The sequence below is a fragment of the Lissotriton helveticus genome, chromosome 5_1 (genome assembly GCF_964261635.1).
Source record: "Lissotriton helveticus chromosome 5_1, aLisHel1.1, whole genome shotgun sequence".
Classification (NCBI taxonomy): Eukaryota; Metazoa; Chordata; class Amphibia; order Caudata; family Salamandridae; genus Lissotriton; species Lissotriton helveticus.
The window spans coordinates 436,462,750-436,488,189 of record NC_136065.1 but is presented as its reverse complement, the minus strand read 5'-3'; the positions used below and the strand labels follow the sequence as shown (position 1 = coordinate 436,488,189).

Below are 25,440 nucleotides of genomic sequence, written 5' to 3'. Positions count from 1 at the left end.
CTTAATGGTCCAGTAAAAACCTTACTTCTTCAAGAACACATGGGGAACCACCAAACAAAGTGTGGGCCTAGTTCACTTTGTGTCTATTGCTCTTATGTTGAAACAGATTACCTTGGACTCTCCCATTGTGCAGATGTGCCTTGAGTTATTTGCCTGGCCTGCTCCCCCATGTACCTTGTTTGTGTAAGTCATGTGCAGTGCACATGCAGAAGTATGCTGTATGAATACAGGATAACATTTAGTAATTCAAGATGCACAGCTTGCAAATCTTTTCTTGAACAGCTACATCAGGAATAAAAACAGACTGTGATTTTGGCCCTGTGCATCCCGATTATTCAAATATCTAAAATGATATAACTGGATACAAAATTACAAAAATCCAAATCAATTATCAAATTACTTCTCAAAATCCCAAATGCGTGTTGCCTTGCCTGTAGTATGAGCCAAGAAGCTTTCAGACTTGGTAGGAAATAAGAAAATCGAAATTGATTGCTAGTCGGTATTCTGAATGTGAAATTTCAAATTTTAATTGTAAAACTGAATGTCAGAAAAAGTTTCAATGTCTGCTTATGTTTAAATAGGCCAACGTTTGTCTCGCTTGGGCTTGCACTACTAGTATTTTCTCTCTACTGTGTTTTTTTTTTACAGATGAAAGCTACACATATAAGCCTATTTTATCAGAAATGTCACACATTCTTTCACGCTGTAGAAAACATGTTTTGAACATGCCAATATCTCTCTTTCTTCAGGCGTTGTTTCCTCTCTCCAAAGGCAGTGCGCCATCCAAGAATCTCAACTCCGAAAAGCAGATTCCAACCACAGTAAATTGCTGAAAGAGTTTAAGGAAAGAGGGCTACAGCTTCAAGCCATGTCTAACAAGGTACCATTAGATCGTTAGCAAGACATCTTCTAGGTGTCCGCAGGAACAAGCTCTAATTCCTCCACTGAGATTTTAGAGGAGGATGACTGGTCCTTGACTAGCCGTAGCTATCCAAGTACTATCTCCAAACTGCAGAAATAGGTGTAAAAAATCTGCTCCTCATTGACAATTCGTGCCCCTTTTCACCTTCTTAATACATCTAAAAATTACACACAATACCTTCGATTTCTAAGTAGATGAGTTTCAATACACCATGATGCATTTGATTAAAAATGTATACATAGAGGAAGAATATAATTGTTTTATGGGATGCTCAGTATATTTACAAATGTACGCATATAATAAAGGTTGAGTTTGAAATACTAAGAGAACATGCAAATACCACTCCTGTAACAAATTGCTTATGCCTTAAAAGCTCACCAAAAAGGAAATGGCATATTCTGAAGTCTTCCCTTTGAACCAAAGAGGAGCAGTTACATTCTCCAACTAAAGGATAGACAGCACTGATGGTTACCATCAATATGCATGTAGAAACGTATCTGTTGACAAGTTTCAAACTGGTCCTTCCAAGTACCCCAAAGGTAGAGTCAAAAGCTTTGACTTTATAAATAAGGAAAGGGGGCAAAACATCTCATTACGTTATATTAGCCCGCTGACAGTCTTGGAGGGTCTCAAGTCCTCTAACAGAGGGAAGCAAACCTAAGGATGCTGAGCCTTAACCTTCTATGGGCCTTGAACTTCTATTATATATCAGTATCAAATGCATTTATCTTCCCTTTAAACATTAACCGGTCACCCAGGACACCCTTTTTCCAGAAACCGGCAATGGATTAACATGAGAATTAACAGACAGGATCATTAGCGGTTATTGCACAGTGTCGGCAACAAGGTCTTGCTGACCTTTTAACCTGAGATCTAGAACAAATCAAAGCATATATTTCACACCTGTGCTGTATTTTCTTTCTCAGTCTGTGTCAACTTAACACAAGCTGAATATATATATCTGAGAGCTTTCCTTGGAGACATAAAATTGATGTTAGAATATGTTCTGTGTACCTACCTCTCTAGGTTCCTACTACCAACAGCAGGGTGCCCTGGTGGACTGTGGGTATAGCCTTGCTATCACTGGACTCACCATTAATGTATGGTTAGCCAGGTTGGTGGCTGCGCTTTTCTGAAGAGCAGTTCCGCCATAATGCTCTGGGGGGAACTGACAGTTGTGTTAGAGAGTCTGTGTAAGCAGACAGGCATATTGCACCCTTAATGGTGTGCCTTTGGTGATGGCACTGCCTAGGAAAGGCCCCTGTGTGTGCAAATGGTTTAGGCAGTGCTTAATCTGAGCCAGTGGTTGCAGCGGGGGCTCACCGTCACCCAATTTTGAGGACCAGGACTTATTTCTCCATCATCAGTCTTTGACCCAGAACAAAGAAAGGCTGGAAAAAGGCGAAGGACAGAGGAAGAGAAAGACAGAAAAACAGTGACAAAGAGAGACGCTAGGGATGAAAAAGAAACTGAAACAGTGACATAAAGAGACATGCAGTGTGTGGTGATGGTGGAAAGAGACACAGGTTGCAATCAAAACTAGACAGCTTTGTCTTTGGCAATTCCAACATTCAGCAACACTGGTGACGGGCCACTGAGAAAGACATTGGACCCTGGCAATTAATTCTTCTATAAATTAAGCACTGCGTGTAAGGCTAGGCTAGGAGTACTCTCTGGCAGATTTTCCTGTGGGAGATCTTTATCCCTTCCGTCCCAACACTTGTAAGTGGCCCTGACCTGCAGTGGCACAACACGCTGTACTCCAGAAGTCAGACAGTAAATGAACGGTTATGCAGAGTCAGTTTGTGGCTTCCTACAGGGTACATGGGTATCAGACAGTACATTATGATTGCTTGGTGAGTCCTAGGCACCAGTCCAAACAGCAATCCAGAGTAGTTCTAGACAGATTCTTGAAATGAGAGACTTGACAGCCTTATTCTCTCTCCACTGGGGAGAATAAAAGCGGACCGGGTTTCTTTGGTTTAAAAAACCACTACACAACCTCAACTAGGGAAAGTTATTTTATCTGCTCTTAGACCAGGGATGTGCTTTAGGCATTGGAGGATGCAGGTACAAGGACCTTAGTCAGCCGGGAAACCTGTCATGAGCAACTAGGTAAACCAGGCTCTTCCACTATCCGATACACGGAATATGTATAGAAGCCACTTGAATAGGTATGGTTTAGGGCATCCTCTTTGAATACCTAAATGTGTGATTGTTTCTGGAAAGACTGGGCAACTTTCACCCTCCAAAAAAGATCCTTACCTATTTCCTATTGTGAATGCAGTTTACACCCACATTTTAACCTATACCAGTAAAAAGGTTTATCATATATGTATTGGGGCTGTACCCATTTAGGGTGAAGCGGAAAATGCTAATTTCTGGTTATCTCGATTCGGCTGGAGGCATAACATATAGCTATTTATGGTTTTGTTTAATAGGGCATTGCAAATGGAGTGGTACATGCTGATCATTTAGCAAAAAGATCTCTAGAAGAGGCTCTCTTTCTAGATTAGAGAAACTGTTCTACCGTCACACTCCACTGAATCATCAGGCTCTACAGAAATTCCAGAAATTCCAGAGTTCCAGGCAGCTACAGAATAGAGCAGCGCTGTGAGCAGAGGATTCACAGATCACTCCTGGTCAGGTTGGATTCTTAGATCTCCCTTTTCCATCTCACAACCTTCCCAAACTTACTCAGGTTCCAGATCTCTATGTTCAGAAAGATTGGCCAATTCTCCATCCCTCCCTCACGTGGGTTTGACAGCTTAGTTCCTCAGAAGCTAGTTTGTCCTCATTTAGATTTAGATTAGACTAATATTGCCATCATGTGCGCCTAGAGGAAGAAATCTTCTTCGTGTGTATACAGGTACAAAGGCTCCTTGTTTGCTAATGGTCTCCTAAAAGACAGTAAATTGAGACTGCACAAAACATGCGGGGGCACAAATAATGTTAGTAAAACTGCCCTCACTCACACACAAGTCTGTGTGTGACATGCTTCATCATCGGGTCTGCTTACAAAACACCCTGGTATAGCCACGCACAGGATGGAGCATAAGGGAGGGGGAAAACAAAAAACACATAAATGGGTGAGTGCAAGGTACTACCAACCCTCACTGGGAACAGTGATAGAAATAAGTGCAGTGCGAAGTGAATCTAACACTGCCTCATGGGTACCCTATCGATTTTTTTATTCCAGGGTCCCATGGACAGGATTTAAAAAAATGAAAAGGATGGGCTTATTTGTGAGGATTAAGAACTCACATCAACCCTCCTAAGACTGCCAAAGTCAACATGTTTCGACCGAGATTGGTGTGCCCACATTAACGGGTCACGCCGGTCTTCTTCAGGACTCCTATCAGTCCCAGTAAAAAAAACCTGTTACCAGCCACGTGTGGCGGGACCGCGGCAAGCCAACTGGGCGGGAATTACCTACAGGGCAGTTGTGTCATTAGGGATTCTCCTTGCCCGCCGCCAGTTCAAGCTTGTAACACCAGTAAACTTGTACCTGTATCCCATGTCAGGAGAATTACCTCCACACGCCAGGTTTGCTGTATGTATGAACCCTGTGTATTAACCAGAATCAGGTAACAGGGGGTTTTGACTGGGACTGATTTTGGAAATAAAAGAAAGTATTAATTGGAACCTGACAGTTGTAGGCAGGGAAATGGGGTGTAAACTGGGGGGCATAAAGTCCAAGATTGTAATGCTTTTAAAAAAAAAACTTTTCAGTCATGCCTGTAATGCATAGCTCTCAACAAGGTGGGAAAGAGAGAGAGAGAGGCCCGAAAGTACTAGAATGACCATGTTTTCATCTTCCATGTTTTCATCTGTATATCTGATACCTCTGCCTTACTATCCGCACTTTATTCCAAATAGAGACAGAGTAAGTAGTGCCTGCCATCAAAAGATTAGGAAGCCATGGTTGGTTGCATATTCCTACTGGTCCTAAATACTTTAAACAGTTGTCTGTTTAAAGGGCCTACAGCATTCATGTTTAGTACTCAGGAATGCAGAACCTGGAGCGCATGCATCAATCAGTCCACTTCTCTTTAATTGTGAAGATATTTTAAAGCTGGACAGTAGAACACAAATGTATCACAACACACAGCGGTCATCTCCAAATGTTTCTTTCAAATAAGGAAGATCAAAAAGATACATTGGTTCCTCACACAGGAAGCCCTGATACAAGTGGTGGTCGCCACTGTTTTGTCGCTCCTGGACTGCGCAAACTCTGTTTACTTGGGCATGCCTACCTATCTGTTTAAATGGTTACAGATGGCCCAAAACCAGGCGTCCAGATTGATCCTGCATCCACCCCGGTGGCAGTCTGCCACCCCTTTGCTGAGGACACTTCACTGGCTCCCAATCCCTCAACGCTGTGCCTTCAAGGTGGGCTGCCTCATCGTCAAATCCCTGCATGGTAACAACCCCAAATGTATTAACACCTTAATATCCAGACACACCCCGTCCCGGAACCTCTGCTCTGCCCACCTCTTACTTCTTACCATCCCTGTATTCAGACGCGTCCGTCAGGGTGGCTGTAGATTTGCCACTCTTGCTCCCAGACTGTGGAACACTTTCCCGTTGGAGATCCGTTCTTGTACTGAGGTAATGCAATTTTGGAAATCCCTTAAAACACGGCTATTTGCACAAGCCTATAACTAGAGCACCACTAATATGTCCGTTAACATTCCCTGAGCCTTCACAGCGCCATGAAACCATCCGGTGTACGTGCGCTTTATAAATCATTTTTAACATTAACATTTATTGTCTGGGGCCTTTTGTGGTTCTCCAGACCTAAATTTTATAACATATATTCACAAATTACCAATGATCAAACATGTTGCAGTTGGCAGAACACATGTCCAGGTGAACAGATGGCAATGGATAGATCTGTGGACTGATATTAGACTTGTAATATGTTGGTAAAATGGTAGATTGAATGCATTTGTAAATCCCTAGGTTAAACTATCTCCTTCTTGAATAATTGTTGTTTAGTGTAACCACTACATCTTACAGTTTTTGCTTTGCATGGGGCATCACACAGCTGGAGTTCCATCAATGGAAGAGACTCAGAGGTTTGTGTTTTTGTTCTTTGCCTTGATTTATGTGGGGAGATCCCTTTGCCTCTATTTTAGGGGTCCCTTTGCCTGACCTCTTAACCTCCATTTTAGGGGTTCCTCTGCTTGCATCGCGTTTCCCTGGCCCCCACTAGGTAGTTTGCTCAAGATGGCCTCTGGGGGCTAAGGAAATAAACATAGGACTATGTCCTTTTGAAATTTTGCTGAACACTATAAGAGGACTAAGACTGTCTTCGGAGGACCTCAAACCATGCTTTCAAAGGGGACAGCCTTCTTGGGAAGGTGCCAGTTTCCCACTAAATATCTAAGAGCTTCCGTGGTTTCACACTAGCTCCCTTTCTACACTGATGCCTCTCTAGTTTATCTTAATCCCTTCTTGGTTTATCCTAATTGTTTCTTCACTACAACAGTCTGGTGTAGAGCAGTATACGCTTCTGAGGTTTGATTATACTGCCTAACACATAGATAGGGAGGGGAGTGAGGTCTCCTGCCCAAAACATAGCTAGGGAGGGGAGTGAGATCTCCGACACATTCTACTCTCCTCTTATTTGGATTACTTGTCCTCCTCCACTTCTAACTCACAGCAAGGGAGGGGAGTGAGAACGGCACCCCCTTATACCCTGCTAAGTGCTCTCCTTTAATCTGACTTCTTTACCTCATTTATTTACTAGTGCTCTCCTCTTGAAGGCTATTCCCCCTCTATTTATAACACATAGCTTTGGAGGGAAGTGAGAACCTCGATTCTGCCCTTCTGTACACGGCAGAGTGCTCTCCTTTAATCCGACTACTTTACCTCCTCTAGTGCCAATTTCTCTCCTTTGGGACTACTGTACTCCCTCTGGTTTTGGTGCTCTCATCTACTTGGACTAGTTCACCTCTTTTGGATCAAATCCCACATCATGGCTCAACGCACCTCTCGCTCCTCTGACCTCCTTGCTCAGGTAGGTCTGAATTCTCGTAAGATCATCTACCCCACCAACCTATTGTTAAAAGCAAAAAAGACCTTCAAACACAATCTCCTCAAACGATGTCCGGAAACGCTTATCTCAGATTCATTTATTTCCGCTAAGGGCGCTGTGGTGGAAGACCTCATTTTCTACAATACCATAGGAGCCCAGTGGAGAAAGACTCTAACTTCTACAGTATGAACCAAACAACTGACCAAAACACCTCACGGCTTCCGCTTAATCACTCTACCCTCCCCTGCCATTATGACAGATTTAACCATTTCCTTATACAATAATGAGAACATCCTTATTCAAGCCTTTGACCGAAACCTTAAACACTTTGACAGTATATTTCTGACAATTAAAAGCACACTTAATAACTCAATCCCGGCTACTATCTTCCAAAACAGTTTCCCGCCTATTTATTCACCCTCTATGCCTTTCACCTCTTCCTCCTCCAAGCCCGCGTCCCAATCCCTACCTAGGTGCCTACCCCCATTATCTGACGCCTACGCCTCTTCCCCAATTCTGCGTCTACATATTTACCTATATACTTCTCTGCTTTCTCCTGTATTAAAACCACCTTGCCCGCTACTGAGCCCACGCTAGGATCGGCGCATCACCTCCCTGCACCGCAACTCACTCCACTTAAAGCCAATATTCCTTCCTTGGTTGATGGCGAGACCACTCTCAAGCCTGACTCTATCACCCCCTGTAACATGGTTAAGGGACTTACTATACCATCCAATACCCCGCACATATCGGGGTCATACTCATTGTCTCACTCTGGGGTGGCCCATGAGTGCATTAACGGACCTTACCTTGAGGAAAAGCTCGCTGACCTCAAGCAGGATCTCATGGCTGTCAAAGAGATCATGCAGACGCTTTTACAGTTCTCCTTGAAGATGGAGAGGGTCTGGAATATACACCTCTCACCGGGGAATGATCAACATAATCCACCAAGAGTCTTTGGTGGTGGGGACAAACTGTCCTTCAGCCACTACCCAATTAGATCCAGTTGAAGTTCTAGGCCTCGCCCCAACCATCACACCAGACCACCTAGGTTTCAACCTAAGTTGTCGCCTGAGAACACCCTCGCTCTTGTATTCTTGTACAGTGGCACGGGGTTGTTTGCCTCCTCTAACTACTCTATCAACATCCCTGCTATGTCCTCTGACCCTGACAGAGAAACCAGGGTCAACCACAGATCGGTTAATAAGGAAAACCTGATGCAAATAACTACAGCTCATCTTGAAGTGGTCAACACCCCCCATTACATCAAATTGATGCTGCTCAACTGCAGCTCGGCTGTGACACATGCAGCTGACATTTCTGCACTCATCATTTCGCCAGATTTGGACTTATTGGTTCTTACTGAAACCTGGCTCAACTATGCCTCCTCCTCTGTTCTTGACATCTTAACCCCGCCTGATTATGCCATTATCAGATGCGCTCGTCCTGTTAAAATGGGAGAGGGTCATTGGTTGCATTCCACGTTCCAGTTTAACTCCAAAACTATAAAGCAATCTCATATTGCTTTGCTATCTTTCTGTGAGCAACTAGTTACCAAAATCAGGAATAAGAGCAAGATTGTCTGAGTGCTGCACATGATCTATCATCCACCGGGTGATAATCTGCTCTTCATAGAGCAAATCAGGGAGGTAATTAGCTTGTGTTCGGATCAACTATACCATATCTTCCTCAGAGACTTCAACCTCCATTGGAATGACACCAATGATCTTCTAGTCAGCTCCTTTAAGCCTTTCCTTTCTGATCTTAACTTTTCTCAGGTCTGTAAGGGGCCTACCCACTATAAAGGCGCCACCCTCAACCTCATTATTGCTAAAGACAATATCGTACAACTGGGTGACATACTGATCCAGCAGCGTACCAACAACAAATATTCCAATAACATATACTCACCTGGGCCCATAAACACACACACAAATTGAGTAAACCACTGAAGTCAAAGTTTATTATTTTTCATACCTTAAGATTGATTATTTCTTATTCCTAAACAACCTTTCACTGATCAAAAAGTTATTTCCTGTGGTCGATGGACCATTAGTTGAACTAGTAAAATTCTAACTTAATTCTAACCTTTACACTTTAAGTAAAATAACCACAGACTCTGGAAAGTTTTAAATCTTTATCAAAATTATTTGCGTGTGATCTACTCAAAAGTACAGTACATTCACCATCACTCATAGGAGAGAAAATGTAATTAATCGAATAATTTACCCATATTTCAAACTTGCAATGACTTATACACAGAAAGGAGAGGACAGAGAGAACTCACAAAATTGATAATTACCTAGGATGGTGTTAAGACCAACCCCTTGGCCAAAGGGCTGGTAGGGGTTCCCCGGGATAGGTCAGGACACAAAGACTTCAGGACAGGATAGATGGCCTCTATAACGCCAACGATCACGTCGCACCCCTCTCTGACACTCACTTCCGCCTCGAGATTCTTCCGCAATCTTCTTTCTAAGCCTAATAATTAGGATAGTAGGTTCTGCATTCAGTTCTTCATTAGCATCTCACAGCATCTCTACGACAGCACCCACTGCTCACAGCATCTCAGCATCGAGGTCTCACTAACTAACTTAAAACGACCTCAATTATACCTTTTCTCTCATCATGTCCACCGTTTAATGTTTCAATATCGTACTAACTCCGATAGGTCAGGCAAGGGGGGTGAAGGTCATCACACCATGCTTACATATCAATCACTCTTTTCAGTTAGCCCTTTGTTGATAAACCCATCCCCTTAATTTTTATTCAAACTTTATTTTCCCACCTGCATTCACATTACGTTCGATGCAAATGTTTAATTTTAATATGTGGTTTTATTCATTTAGGTCGTGTACTGCCGGATTCTCAGGCTTCGGGTACGCAGTGGCCTTGCACTCTTCTTGAACCACATGTCATCCTTCCGGGCTGACTTCCACTTGCCATGCGCTATAGTCACATGACAGGGCTCACTCCAGACTTACCCAATAGGCCCAAATGCGTACTAATAATAAAGCCAGAAAGATAGATTTTACTTTCAATGATAAATAATTTCACTGTATGCCACCCATCTCTACTCTAATTCCCTTTACTCATTACTACTTTCCCCGCATTAGCATTAGTAGCTCCATTTAGTTTTCAAGCAAGCAGATGCAAAGCATGTGAGTCTTCGAGAAGCCATATTCATACCTTCTGCTCATGCGCAAGAATTTCCCTCCAGGCGAGAGTACGTCATATTGCGTACATGCAGTTGATGCATGCGCAATAAAGATTTCCCATTAGCAGCCATTTTAGAAATCCACTCGAGTAACTCATGTTATTAAACACATATGCAAGCTTCTCTGCCCCTTAATTTGATGTGGTGCATATTAGTTTCACATAATACGTAATTAAGAACATGTTAGGAAGTTAAATGAGAAGATTGCTTCTGAGCAAGTCTCTTTTCTACGAGTACTTGCTCCATCATTCTACCATGTGACTGGTCCGATCATCTTAAGATTTCCTTCCACATACTGGAAAAGGTCACGTGCAGACATAGACATCTGCTTAAAGCTAAACAACTGACTCGCAACTTGCTTCAGCCTCCCCCCAATATGACCAACCTTGATGATCTTTCTGATCACATTAGCACTGTGGCTAATATTTTTGACACTATTGCACTGAGGCAACTCAAAAGGATTCCATTCAAACATTCCAAACCTTGGTTTAATGGTGCCCTAAATGATGAACGTTGTTAACTTAGGCTCTTAGAGAGGCTCTGGAGAAACTCGCCCTTCACCACAAGCCTCACGCAGCTAAGGAAAATGAGAAGTACCTACAACAATCACATTCGCATTGCTAAAACTGACCATTTCAGGGCGCAGCTGGATGGCACTAAAAATAGACCCAAGAAGCTCTTTGAAATCATCAAACAGCAAGTGAACCACTCTTCCAACCCTACCCTGACTCCCATGACTCTGCTTCTTAGTGGTGAGGCCTTCTCAGTGCACTTCTCTGTAAAAACTAGGAAAACTGTACTGGAGCTGCAACCTGACACTCCCATGGGGTGGCCTCTGAACTACACCGCATCATCAGTGGAGCTTGCGGATTCGTCGTCATTGTCCTTACTTTTGGGTTGCTGTCCCAAAAACGATGCCTCACGGACCTGCTCCATGATATGTCATCACTAAAACATTCCAATCATTTCAGTGATCCACTTCCTGCTAAATTTTTTAAAGAGCTCAATTCGCCCATTCTACCTCTTTGGTCCAGGATCATTTATGAATCTCTTTTGTAGGGGGGGTCCCTGATTGCCTCAAAATAGGACAAGTCACTCCCATCCCTAAAAAGGCCAACTCTGATTGATCTGATCCTAACAACTTCAGGCCTATCACCTAGCCAAATTGCTCGAGAAATGCGTCCACAAGCAGCTCTGCAACCATATAGAGAAATTTCAACTTCTTGACCTCAACTAGTCGGGTTTCAGAGCTGGGGCAGTACTGAAACAGCACTAACTCATGTTTTGGATGACTCCCTGAGATCCCTCGATCAAAATGTCCTGTGTCTCGTGATCCTTCTTGACTTATCATCAGCATTTGATACCATCAAACATGAAAACTTGATTATCCAGTATTAGGGTATCTTTCATAGGTTCACATGCCTGAATCATTCCCCGTCGTCGAGGCGGGAGTCCCACGGTAAATAAAATATATAATAGCAGTGCCTAAAATTTCTTGTAGTAGGCTGGAAAAGCCTAAAGGCCTAACTAGGCCTCAAAACTTAGCAGCCTATCTACATCATTATGTAAAAAGACCTGAAATATTAGCCTCAGCCAATCAGCTGTCCTCACCCTCTAGAACCTTCCCAGCTCAGGCAGTTCTCCTCAGATTTTCACCGCACTTCGTGTGTAAGGGAGTCTCCCTGAGTGCCTACTCAGTTTTTGGGATTTTCAAGCTTAAAATGTCTGAAAGGAAAGCTCTTTTCAAACCTTGTGGAACCTGCTTCAAGAAGAGAGTCCATGTGGATGACAAGCACTCGGATTGTATTTATTGCCTACACCCTTCACATGTGGTGAAGGAATGTAGAATTTGCCGTACCTTCCCTCAGAAAACCATCAGGGATAGGGAGGCAAGGGTTCTTTTGTGGCTAAAGTCTTCATACACTGATGAGGAGGACAAAGCCTCAACTTCTAGCAAGAGAGCTAGATCCACGGACAATGCTTCTCCTGAGAGAAAGAAATTGTTGAAATCCTCTCAGAAAGCTTCAGAACCCTCTAAGAGTGCATCGGCTTCTTCACATGTGAGTACTACCCAGACCAAAACTTTATCTCTGGTGTCTGTACCTACTACTACTTGGACTTCTACCTCCTCTTCTACTTCTGTGGTTACCACTTCAGCTATCACGTCACCTTTGATGTCTGTTCCACCTTTGATATCAAAAACCAAGTCACAGTCTTTGAAATCCTTCTCTACGAAGGCTCCATCGACTAAATTGTCTGCTCCGTCGACGACCGCACGGCCGTCGTCGACGAAGACATTGTCTCCAAAAGATTCGTCGTCAAAGACATCATCGACGACCTCGTCGACGAAGATTTCGTCGACGAAGACACCAAGATCGGACACGTCGACGAAGGCGTCGTCGACGAGAACACCATCGACGACCCCGACGACGAAGGGATCGTCGACGAAGACACCATCGACGGTCCCGTCGACTAGGGACTCGTCGACGAAGACACCATCGACGGTCCCGTCGACGAGGGACTCGTCGACGAAGACACCATCGACGGTCCCGTCGACGAGGGACCCGTCGACGAAGATACCATCGACGGTCCCGTCGACGAGGGACCCGTCGACGAAGATACCATCGACGGTCCCGTCGACGAGGGACTCGTCGACGAAGACGCCGGCGACGGTCTCGACGACGAGGGACCCGCCGAGGACGGTCTCGTCGGTGACGGCGTTATCGACGATCTCAACATCGAAGGACTCGTCAATGACAATGCCTTTGACGACCTCGTCGACGGCAAAATCTTTAGCATTGGCAGCACCGTCGACGGAAAATCCGTTTACTGGGACTTCTGCTCATCGGCTGCACGGTTCCCCGCCAGCAAAGATACAATTCACTCATTTTCAAATGAAAACTTACAAAAGGCAGGATTATTCACATATTTCTCCGCTCTTGCCATCACACATTTTGGAGACATACATGCAAGGAGAGTCAGATGAAGGAGAAGAGGATGATGACCCCTTTGGGATTGCCTGTCACCCTTCTCAATTGCATATTAAACTTCAAGAGGATGATGAAGAGGAGGTTCAGGAGCAATATACGCATGACGTCTACTCCACTCCATATCAGTCACCTCATTCTAGACTTCCTCGGTCTGAGGACACAACACATTTGCCAACTTCCTTAATACAGGACTTGCAAGCGATGTTGGCAGATTATCGCCAGAGATTTCCACCCAATGAGGGTGCGCCCGCTGGGTCATCTGCTCCGGCTCCTGTGCCACGACCTCCGTCGCCAAGAGCTCCTTTGTCTCCACAACCACGTACTTCGCCAATTCCTCAGGTTGTGGACAGTTCGTCCTCTGATGGTGATGAAAGTAGAGAGGAGGGAAAATTACCGGATAACACTCCAGTGGACCCTTGGGAGGATTATGTCATCCCTACACCTTCTCCGCCTCCTCCCCGTCCTTCAGACTCTCCGCCTGAAGATATTGGGGGTTTTCACAATATTATGCAGAGAGCTGCTAATAGATTTCAATTGGTTGTCACAGTTGAGCAGTCGGACTGCTTTTTACATGACTTTAAGGAAGGGTATCGGAGAGTGATCAGAGCCATACCTATTATTGACTATATATGGAAGGAAGGTCTCAATATAATGAAAACACCAGCTTCCATTCCAGCAGTTTTACAGAGGATAGATAAAAAGTATCGAGCACCATCCGATACTCCTGCTTGTTTAATCGGCCATCCTCGACCGGATTCGGTCATTTCTCAGGCTGCGCAGCAAAAGTCCAAGAATCCTTCTGCACCCATCTCAACGCCACCTGACAAGGAGGGAAGGAGGCTTGACGCCATTGGGAAGAAATTTTCAGCAAACGCAGCAGCATCCATTAAAGCGGCTAACTCCTTAGCTATCCTGGCTCGATATGACAGGCAAATGTGGTCTGAGCTCTCGGAATATCTTGAGCTGATCCCGGAGGATCAACAGATGGATGTACGCAGAATTCTGCAGGAAGGTGAAAGGGCGGCCTCAGAAATTATTGATTGCGCCCTAGACATTTCTAATACCAACTTTAGACAATTGGCCGGAGCAATTGTCCTTAGACGTCAAGGTTGGCTCAGGGCTACCACTTTTAGACCTGAGGTCCAAACCAAAATCTTGGACATGTCTTTCGATGGTGAGTCCTTGTTTGGAAAGCACATTGATGACGCTTTATTGGCTATTAAAACCGATACCGATACAGCGAAATCTCTGGGAACCCTGCAATACAAGAGGGGGTCCTTTAGAGGTGCAAGAGGTCGTGGTTACTCCTCCAGAGGGAATTATTCAAACCAACAAAATCGACAGTATCAATCTTCATACAACAAACCCTACTACCAATCTTCTAACCGGCAGGCTGCTTCTGGTTCTTTCTCTCGGCAAGGAGGGAAACGGCGCTCAGGCAATCAAGGGAGAGATTCTAACAAGCGCCAATGAGCTTTGCCGGATGTCGACCACTCCTCTTTCCCTTCCCGTGGGCGCCAAGATTTCCGCCTTTTACCATCAATGGAGGAAGATAACTTCAGATCAGTGGGTCCTGGATTTGGTCAGCAAGGGACACACTTTGGAGTTTTTACAAAAGCCTCCCACAACGCCGCCCAGGGGTTCCCCTCCCCCTCGCCTGCGCTTACTCTTCAAAGAAGCCTTAAAGATGCTACGCAAGAACGCAATAGAACTAGTCCATCCTTCTCAGAAAGGGCTGGGCTTTTATTCACGTTTCTTCCTTGTGGAGAAAAATTCAGAAGAGTGGCGTCCAATATTGGATCTGCGCAAACTCAACAAATATCTAAAGAAACAGAGTTTCCGCATGGTAACGTTGAAGGACATTCTGAATTGTCTCAACGAAGGAGACTTTCTGGCTTCTCTGGATATGCAAGACGCATATTTTCACATCCCTATTCACCCCAACCACCGCAAATTCCTAAGGTTTCAAGTGGCCGGCGTCCATTTTCAATTCAAAGTCCTCCCATTCGGCCTCAAATCGGCCCCCAGAATCTTCACGAAATGCCTGGCTCCAGTGGCTGCAATGTTGAGGTCCCTGGGACTCCAGGTATTCCCATACCTCGACGACTGGCTGTTAAAGGGTCCCTCCAGTCACTCGACCATGGAGGCAGTCAACAAAACACTTTCACTGTTCTCGAATCTAGGACTGACCCTCAATTCTCAAAAATCTCAGCTCCAACCTCATCAACGACTGACTTTTCTGGGTGCAGTCTTGGACACATGCCAGTGCAAGGCATACTTGACACAGGAGCGTCAAAACAAGCTTGTCAAACTGGCAAAACAAATATCCGCAAAAAAGTCACTTTCAGTTCGGATATATGCTTCCCTTCTGGGGATGTGTTCATCTGCGATCAATCTCATTCCTATGGCAAGACTCAGAATGAGACCGTTGCAGGAAGAGTTGCTTCGTCAGTGGAAGCAGGTCGAAGGATCATTCGACGACCGCATCAAAGTCACTGTCAAAATGAAACAGGCTCTTCTCTGGTGGTCGAAGACGCACAACTTGTCGCCGGGCCTCAACTTCCTCCAAGAGATTCCGGACTACACTCTGACTACGGATGCGTCCATGGAAGGTTGGGGAGGTCACCTTCAGGACCTCCAAATCCAAGGAAGATGGTCTCATCAGTACCAACAGATGCACATCAACATATTGGAACTCAGGGCCATTTTTCTTTCCCTGCAAGCTTTTCTACCGAGGATCGTGAATTCGTCCGTCCTGGTGCGCACGGACAATACCACCAGCATGTTCTACATAAACAAACAGGGAGGAACGAAATCTCTTACCCTGTCACTGCAAGCTCAGGAAATGTGGGAATGGGCCTTACAGCACAACATATCCCTCAAAGCAGAGCATGTTCAAGGGGTTCGAAACTCTCTAGCAGACAGTCTCAGCAGAACTTTTGTGGACTGTCACGAATGGGAACTCGAACAACATCAATTAGACACAGTTTTTCGCCTTTGGGGGAGACCAACGCTGGATTTGTTTGCCACGCAGCAAAACAGCAAGTGCCTGTTTTATGCCAGCAGGTTCCCAGGACGGGGGTCAAGAGGAAACGCCCTCCTCATGAGATGGACCGGAATGTTTGCGTACGCTTATCCTCCGATTCCGCTCATTCCGAAAGTCCTGCAAAAGATGAAGAGGGAACACTGCACTCTCATTCTCATTGCTCCACGTTGGCCAAGACAATATTGGTTTCAAGAGCTTCTCCTGCTGTCTCAACAGCCTCCGTTTCGGCTCAAACCGACAATGTCGATGCTGACAAGAGAGGGCGGTCAGATCCAACATCCAGATCCTCAATCGCTGCACTTGCACGCTTGGCTCCTGATTTCCTAGAGTTCAAAGACCTAAACATTCCCTCGGAATGCAGGAGAATATTGTCGCAAGCACGTGCGCAAAGTACCATCAAAACATACCGTTTCAAGTGGAAGAGGTTTTGTTCATGGTGTGGAGATAATGACGTTCATCCGCTGCAGGCTCCTCCTGAAGCCATCCTTCCATACCTGCTTTCTCTGGCTAAATCAGGTCTAGCCTTTTCTTCTATTAAAGTACATCTGGCAGCAATCTCCAGATTCAGGAAGAACTCCAACAAACCATCCTTATGTTCTTCCTCCTTGATCAAACAATTCCTTAAAGGACTCTTCAGAGTTTTTCCTCCAGTTCGTCCTCCTCCTCCGGAATGGATCTTAATGTAGTTCTTTCCCAACTTCTTAAAAGGCCCTTTGAACCAATCCATAAAGCGGAACTGAAGTTCCTGACTTGGAAAGTTGCAATCCTGTTGGCTCTTACTTCTGCTCGCAGAGTTAGTGAAATACAGGCGTTCACTATTACTCCCCCTTTTCTGCAGTTCTCTAAGGACTTTGTTACACTTAGGACCAACCCTAAATTCATTCCTAAAGTGCCAACTCAATTCCACATTAATCAACCGGTCAAACTCAGAACATTTTTCCCGGATCCGAAAACTCCTGCAGAGAGGGTTTTACATTCTCTCGATGTCAAAAGATGTCTGAAATTCTATCTGCAAAAGACAAAAGACATACGTAAATCTACACAACTGTTTGTTGCCTATGGAAGACCCACCTTCGGTCAAGCTGTCACAAAAGCAACTATTGCCAGGTGGTTGTCCTCCACAATTACCTTCTGTCACGACAAGGCCAATAGACCTTTATCAAGGAAGGTCAAAGCTCATTCCACAAGAACAGTGTCGACATCTACGGCCCTTTACGCTGGAGTGACTCTAGAGAACATTTGCCGAGCTGCTACTTGGAAAAGTGTGCACACTTTTACCGAACATTACTGTCTGCAGTCGGCAGTTCAAGATGACACAGCTGTTGGTGATGCAGTGCTGCAGCATCTTCTTCACTAAGGTTGGAAAGATTATATATTTTAAACTTTACATATTTATAATGCTGTCCTATCTGTTATATTTGAAGGTTTTGATGCATATGTTATGTTAACATGTTTTGTACTCTATTACCTTCCTGGTTGTGTGGGGATTGATTTATATTTTCTTTGTCTCCCACCTTCCTCTATCGACAGACATGATGTTACTGCTTGCTATTCTGATTCAGGCATGTGAATCTATGAAAGATACCCTAATACTGGATAAGAAAACGAGTTACTTACCTGTAACTACGGTTATCCAGTATTGGTATCTTTCATAGATTCACATGCACCCACCCTCCTCCCCGGTAGGGCAGTTCTGACTATGGATACTACTTCTCACTTGTGCTGGGAAAATCTGAGGAGAACTGCCTGAGCTGGGAAGGTTCTAGAGGGTGAGGACAGCTGATTGGCTGAGGCTAATATTTCAGGTCTTTTTACATAATGATGTAGATAGGCTGCTAAGTTTTGAGGCCTAGTTAGGCCTTTAGGCTTTTCCAGCCTACTACAAGAAATTTTAGGCACTGCTATTATATATTTTATTTACCGTGGGACTCCCGCCTCGACGACGGGGAATGATTCAGGCATGTGAATCTATGAAAGATACCAATACTGGATAACCGTAGTTACAGGTAAGTAACTCGTTTTCTTACCCTTCTTCAAGACAGGGTGGGTCTATCGGGCCCGGCCTTAAACAGGTTTGCTTCTTTCTTACATAACCGCACACAAAGGATCAAAGTTAACCATTTCCTTGCAACTATTACCCCTGTCAGGACTGGAATGCCTCAAGGATCCGTACTCTTGCCCACTCTCTTCAACCCTTTTATGGAACCACTTACCATCATTCTGAACCATTCTAACATTCATCACCACATGTACGCGGATGATATGCAACTATACTTGAAGATCTCCTCTCCTAATGACATTAAAACTCTAAATGAGGCTCTCTCACAAACTCAACAACGGTAATCCCAGAACCATCTCTTGCTAAATACTCTCAAAACTGAATTCCTGCTGATTGCCCCCCATAACCACTCTGCACCTACCTTGGACTGGCTTAAACAACTCAGAGCGCTTATCTGCAGCCCTCATGTGGTTGAATCTGCTAAATCGTTAGGCATTACCTTGGACAAATACCTAAATATGCAAGCTCACATCAGTGCTACTATCAGGGAAGCCAACTTTCAGCTTAACACCCTTAAGAAAATCAAGCCCTTCCTCCCACCTGAAGACATACGGCCTGAAGTACAATCCCTGGTTATCTCGCGACTGGAATTTGGTTTGGTGACCCTTGCGGGAAGTGAGCTTGGCCCCACTCAGAGCTACGCTCATTGCATCGGTCATGCTCATCACAGGCTCCCAAGAAACAAGATCACATTACACCTGACCTTATGCAACTTAATTGGCTGTCTATTGAAGCAAGGATACGTTTTACGATAGCTTGCATAACACATAAAGCCTTACATCACAACACTTCGACTTATTTGGCGAACAAGCTTTTACTTTTGGGCTCTTGTCGGAACTTAAGAAGTACTGCCACCCTACTTTTGAAACCTCCCAAATTCAAAAATAAAAGTACTTACAATCGTGCCTTCTCCAGTCTCGCTCCTAAAATTTGGAACGCTTTTTCTACCAAGATCAGAGCCAATCCTTCCACAGCCTTTTTCAAGAAATACGCCAAATGGCTATTCTTGAGTGAACACTAATTGCATCAACCTGAACGCCTTCCCAAGCCCCCCTGTCCAAGTTTTGACAATCATTTTACTATGGTATTTCGATTTCTTTTATGCTTGTGTTAAATAGTTTTTTTACACTAGGGCCCTTTAGAATCTGGAGTCTGAAGCCGTACTAGCTGGGCCGGCTACCGATTTGATACTTATTTTACTATGTTGTTTTGACATATTTTATGCGTGTATGTTAAATTGTTATGTCACTCTAGGGGACTTCTGAAACTGGACTAGTTGGGACGACTACCCGCCCTTTGAACTTGATAATTTTTTCCCTTTTGTGTGACAATGTGTTGACTTATTTACCCTACACATTCTATTGTACTGAGTTTAATCATGCTTTTGATACTTTGTACAGCACTCTTATACCTGCAGGGGTCATGTTCGCGCTTTATAAAACTTTTCAAATAAATAAATACTCCTTGAATTCTAAGCTTTCTAAAATCATGATGAAAACTGAACTTGGTTGCCTGTAACTTTTGAATCGTCCTAAAAAAATACATTTCCCATGATCTTGGAGATCATGTTGCCTAGGAATATTTTAGTCCTGCATTTTGATTCATGCAGAGTGGCTATTTCTGATGTCATAACAGGGCTTCAGTGCAAATTTGGTGAAGAATATTGACTAGATTCTTGTCCCTTGCCTGTAGTTCTCCAATCTTCGAGAGGAATGCAAACATGAAGAAATGATGGCGGCTATGGAGAAGGAGAGCTATGGTCTTCGAGAGGTAAATCAGATTACTTGGTGATTCAAAGTGGGTGTGCTTATAAAGCCTAGAGGCAGACTTTATTGGGCAAGAAATGTAAAGTACGTGGGGTGATCAAATGACAGCAGGCAAACCTCTAAAATAATTTTACTAATCAATCAATCAATCATGCCATTTGTATAGCGCACTACACACCCGGGAGGGTCTCAAGGCGCTTGGGGGGAGGGGTATGCTACTGCTCGAACAGCCAGGTCTTGAGTTGTTTCCTGAAGGCGAGATGGTCCTGGGTCAGCCGAAGGTGGATGGGGAGGGAGTTCCAAGTCTTGGCAGCCAGGTAAGAGAAGGATCTTCCTCCGGCGGTGGCTCTTCGGATGCGTGGTACGGCTGCGAGGGCGAGGCTGGTGGACCGTAGCTGGCGGGTGGGCGTGTAGAAGGTCAGGCGGTCGTTGAGGTACTTGGGGCCCAGGTCGTGAAGAGACTTGTGTGCGTGGGTGAGGAGCCGGAACGTGATCCTCTTGTCGACAGGGAGCCAGTGCAGGTTCCTCAGGTGGCTGGAGATGTGGCTGCGTGGGGGGACATCCAGGATGAGTCGGGCGGAGGCGTTCTGGATGCGCTGGAGTCTTTTCTGTAGCTTGGCTGTGGTTCCGGCGTAGAGGGCGTTTCCGTAGTCCAGTCGGCTGGTGACGAGTGCCTGGGTGACAGTCTTCCTGGTCTCGGTCGGGATCCAGCGGAAGATCTTGCGAAGCATACGCAGGGTGTTGAAGCACGATGAGGAGACGGCGTTGACTTGTCTGTTCATCGAGAGGGAGGGGTCCAGGATGAAGCCCAGGTTGAGTGCGTGGTCGGTTGGCTTGGGTGCGGTGCCCAGGGCTGGGGGCCACCAGGAGTCGTCCCAGGCGGAGGGCGAAGATCCCAGGATGAGGACTTCCGTCTTGTCCGAGTTCAGTTTCAAGCGGCTGTCCTTCATCCACTCGGCGACGTCTTTCATCCCTTCGTGTAGGCAGGTTCTGGCAGTGTCGGGGTCTCTGGTGAGGGAGAGGATCAGCTGGGTGTCATCGGCGTAAGAGATGATGTTGAGGTTGTGCTGGCGTGCGATGGCTGCGAGAGGTTTCATGTAGATGTTGAAGAGGGTGGGGCTGAGTGAAGATCCTTGCGGGACGCCGCAGATGACTTCGGTGGCCTCGGAGCAAAACGGGGGGAGGCGGACTCTTTGTGTTCTTCCGGCGAGGAACGAGATGATCCACTCCAGTGCCTTCTCTTGGATACCGATGTTGCTGAGGCGCTGGACTAGGGTGCGGTGGCAGACCGTGTCGAACGCAGCGGAGAGGTCCAGGAGGATGAGGGCCACTGTTTCCCCCTTGTCGAGCAGGGTCCGGATGTCGTCGGTGGCTATGATGAGGGCGGTCTCGGTGCTGTGGTTGGCTCTGAAGCCGGACTGTGAGGGGTCGAGGGATCCGTTCGTCTCGAGGAAGGCGGTCACCTGTCTGTTGACGATCTTCTCGATGACTTTAGCAGGAAAAGGGAGGAGCGAGATGGGGCGGAAGTTTTTGAGATCGGTGGGGTCCGCTGTAGATTTCTTCAGGAGGGCGCTGATCTCGGCGTGCTTCCAGCTCTCCGGGAAGGTGGCGGTGTTGAAGGACGCGTTGATGATGTTCCGGAGTTGGGGTGCGATGGTGGAGTCGGCCTTGTTGAAGACATGATGTGGGCAGGGGTCGGTCGGTGATCCGGAGTGGATGGTGTTCATCGTGCGGGCTGTGTCTTCGGCGGTCACCGTGGTCCAGGTGCGAAGGGTGGCGGTGGGGGGTGTTGGTTCGACGGTTGGGTGCGTGGGTGAGGCGCCGAAGCTGTTGTGGATGTCGGCGATCTTGCGGTGGAAGAACGAGGCGAGGGAGTCGCAGAGGTCTTGTGACGGAGTGATGTCGTTGGTGCCGGTGCTGGGGTTGGAGAACTCCTTGACGATAGTAAAGAGCTCTTTGCTGTCGTGGGCGTTGTTGTCCAGTCGTTCCTTCAGGGATTTCTTCTTGGTGGTGCGGATGAGCTGGTGGTGCTTGCGGGTAGCGTGTTTGAGGGCGGTCATGTTGTCGGTGGTCCGGTCGAGGAGCCAGGCTTTCTCGAGGGTGCGGCAAGTCTTCTTGGAGTCCTTGAGGTCGTCGGTGAACCAGGATGCCTTCTTGCTTCTGGGTCTGCTGGGAGGGTTCTTTAGTGGCGCGAGGTCGTCGGCGCAGGCGGTCAGCCACTGTGTGAAGTTGCGGGCTGCTTCGTTGGGGTCCGTTGTGTTGGCAGGTGGGCTCTGGCTGAGGGAGGTGGTGAGCTGGTCTGCGGTAATCTTGCTCCAATTCCTGTGAGGTACCTGTTTCGGGTGGTGGTGGGTCGTGGATCTTTTGAAGCTGAAGTGGACGCAGCTGTGGTCGGTCCAGTGGAGTCCGGTGGCGTGGCTGAAGGTGATGTACTTGCTGGAAGAGAAGACGGGATCAAGCGTGTGGCCGGCGTAGTGGGTGGGGGTGTTGACCAGTTGCTTGAGTCCGAGGTTGGCGAGGTTTTCCAGCAGGGCGGTGGTGTTGCGGTCCTTGTTGTTCTCCAGGTCAAAAGATTAGACCACATTCAAAAGCTTCTCTTCCAGTTGTATTGCTCCAAAACTTCTCTCAGAGGCATCTACTTATTTGGATATCTTCCTGCTTCCTAATTCACCAGTCCACCTGGCTTTTCAGAGAACTGTGAAGTAAACATCAGTATTTGCAATATTACTGGGAACATTTAGATGGTTCCCTCAAGATCCTAAAGTTTGGGCAATTTAGTAAATCTGAGCGGAGGTTCAGTGTTTACTTTTAGGCCTGTTTCCTTTGTAAATTGTACATGTAGAGATGCATCAAATATGTGTTCTTATCAGGGTGTTGCAGAATTGACTGCAGAATTGGAAAAGAGGAATAGCATCATTGGCGAGCAAAAGAATGAGATTCAGAATCTTCAAGCCGAAGACACCTCCCTGCGCAATCATCTGAACAAGGTCCTGGGTGACAGTGGGGAGACGCAGATCAAAGCGGATGCCTTGGAATACTTAGAATCACAATTAAAAGTGGCACTTGAAGCCACAAATGCAAAGGTAACCCATATTCAATGCAAACGTAATATATAATTACCCAAGGTGGCTGGGGGTTATGATCTACCATCAAAGTGTGATACTGTGTTCTGTAACCTTAGTGTCTAAATATGAATCAACACTCTGCTGAACCCCTTATCTTCTCATGTTTAGATTCTGTTCTCAACCAGAAGATGTAGGAAGTCACATTTTAAACATTTCAACCTGGATGTTTCGATGAGGGCGTTACTTTCCTTATGCAGTGGTAGGCAAATGCACTTCGCTATACTCACCATGTCTTAACTTGGCATTTCCTAACTGAAAAAAGGACTTGTGCCCAGTTCCCAGGCTTTCAACACTGGGACTGGTAGGAACAAGGGATCAGATATACAAAGCGTTTTGTTCTCACAAACGCTCCGAATCAGAACTTGTAACAGCAAAAATAATTTTTGTAATGTACAAAACCCATTTAATGATTCGCCAACAAGTAATGGGGCGGATTCACAGAACTAACTTAAGCCAAAATCCTAAACTTACTACTTTTGGTATTCACAGACAGCATTTAGTAGTAGTAAAGTCACACTTAAGACAAACTCAAGGCAGACTTAAGACAGACTTAAGACAAAATCCTAACTTAAGTCTGTCTTAAGTCTGTCTTAAGTTTGTCTTAAGTCTGTCTTAAGTCTGTCTTAAGTCTGTCTTAAGTTTGTGTTAAGTCAAACTTAAGACAAAATCCTAACTTTACTACTATTAAATGCCTACTGTGAATACCAAAAGTAGTAAGTTTAGGATTTTGTCTTAAGTTAGTTCTGTCAATCGAGCCCCAAGTTTGCAAAGATTGTAGGTCTGGTCACAAATTATTGAAATTTTACTGACTCCCAACATGGGGTGAAAGCGACTCACAAAAAGGAAGGGGCCCACTTGCGACCAGCATTTTTGGACCATTGTTTTGTACATCTATCCCAGTATGCCTTTCTTTTCCTTATGTAGGTTGGTGCCCATCCTTCTTAGTAGGGGTGGGCGGCAAATTCCCTTCCGCACACGGAACTTGCAAAATTTCGGGCATTTTTGCGTTCCGCACGGAACACGAAAATGTCAAAACTTCCGCGATCCGCGGCGGAACGGAATTGTATTGCACAAACGGTGGCATCTTCGTGGATAAATATGCAGGGCAGGATTCTTTCTGGCACAATGCTCCTGTCACAAAAATTAAACCTCAACAGGAAGCCTTTACAGATACAAATAAAGCAGGTGGCCAAGTTTAAGCTCAAATTCAGTAACTCATTAATCAGCCCACAAAAATCGTGAGCTTTGTCGAGGCTGGGCAGGTATGCTTTCTCCCCATATCTACAGTCGAAAATTAGCTGTGATGCTTGATCCTTGACTTTCACGAGCGCAATCCCAGTGCAGTTCCTGTGACCAGGATCTTTTTTCTCCTCATCTGCTGCTCTGATCGGTCTCTTACCTTTTATAAACACAAGAGGCATGTGTGAACTCGCAAAGAAGCCCCGCCCCCGAAATCTCCGCAAGCACCCGAAATTCCGCTTGTTCGCGGATATTTTTTGCTGTTTTGCGGAATTTTGTGAAAAGCACACCCCTACTCCTTAGTCTAGTGTGGAAGAACTGTGGAAAGCTTTCGTAGTTGATATAGTTATAGATATAGTTCACCCTTTGCATGGGCGCCTCTCAGATATTGTAATGGGCATCGTCCATCATCATGTATCGCCATAGGAAAAATAAACAAAATGCAATTATTTTGCAGGTCCTGATCCTGTCAGATTTCTGTATAAAATGGAGCCTGTTGAGGGTTTGCTGACGTATTTTTTCAGGGGGAGTGGGGAAGGTCTTTCTCTGTCTCCTTTGTGCTCTCTGTCTATAGAACTGCTGCTGAAATCCATAACCCCCAGTTTGAAAACAGATCTCGGCACAATGCATGCAAATTTACTCCCAGTGACATCTGCCACAAGGGGTGTCATCTTCCCCCCCATACTAAACGGGGCAGGGAAACCTTGCTATTGATCCCTGTAATGTTGGGACATGTGATGGGCGCTAGGACCCGCACGTGAGATTCAGAGATGGGAGGAGAGCTGGGGTGGCGGAAGAGGAGGAGCGAAGGAAGTTAGGCAGAGAAGATATGAAATGGTGTAGAGATGGAAGCACGTGAATAAAGCTCCCTACACATAACTTAGTGTCTGCGTCCTTTATGCTGCTGTAGCAACACTACAACTGGAGACGACGGTCGTAGCACCCTGTGCATGCTGTGCTTACCTGTCTCCTGTCGTGCCTGCGCTCCGCTGCCTCGGAGCTGTGCTGTGTCACGGACCCGGTTCCCGCCCAG

General features: G+C 45.7%; 1 protein-coding gene across 1 annotated transcript in view; it reads left to right on the top strand.

Annotated features, from left to right (window-relative positions):
• The window catches only part of CCDC27 (coiled-coil domain containing 27), a 295,166-nt gene that overhangs the window by 224,771 nt on the left and 44,955 nt on the right, over window positions 1-25,440 (top strand). The window contains exons 10-12 of the mRNA XM_078640960.1: window positions 750-880; window positions 19,970-20,047; window positions 22,914-23,126. Of these exons, the coding sequence (XP_078497086.1) occupies window positions 750-880; window positions 19,970-20,047; window positions 22,914-23,126 (422 nt within the window). The remainder of the gene's footprint in view (window positions 1-749; window positions 881-19,969; window positions 20,048-22,913; window positions 23,127-25,440) is intronic.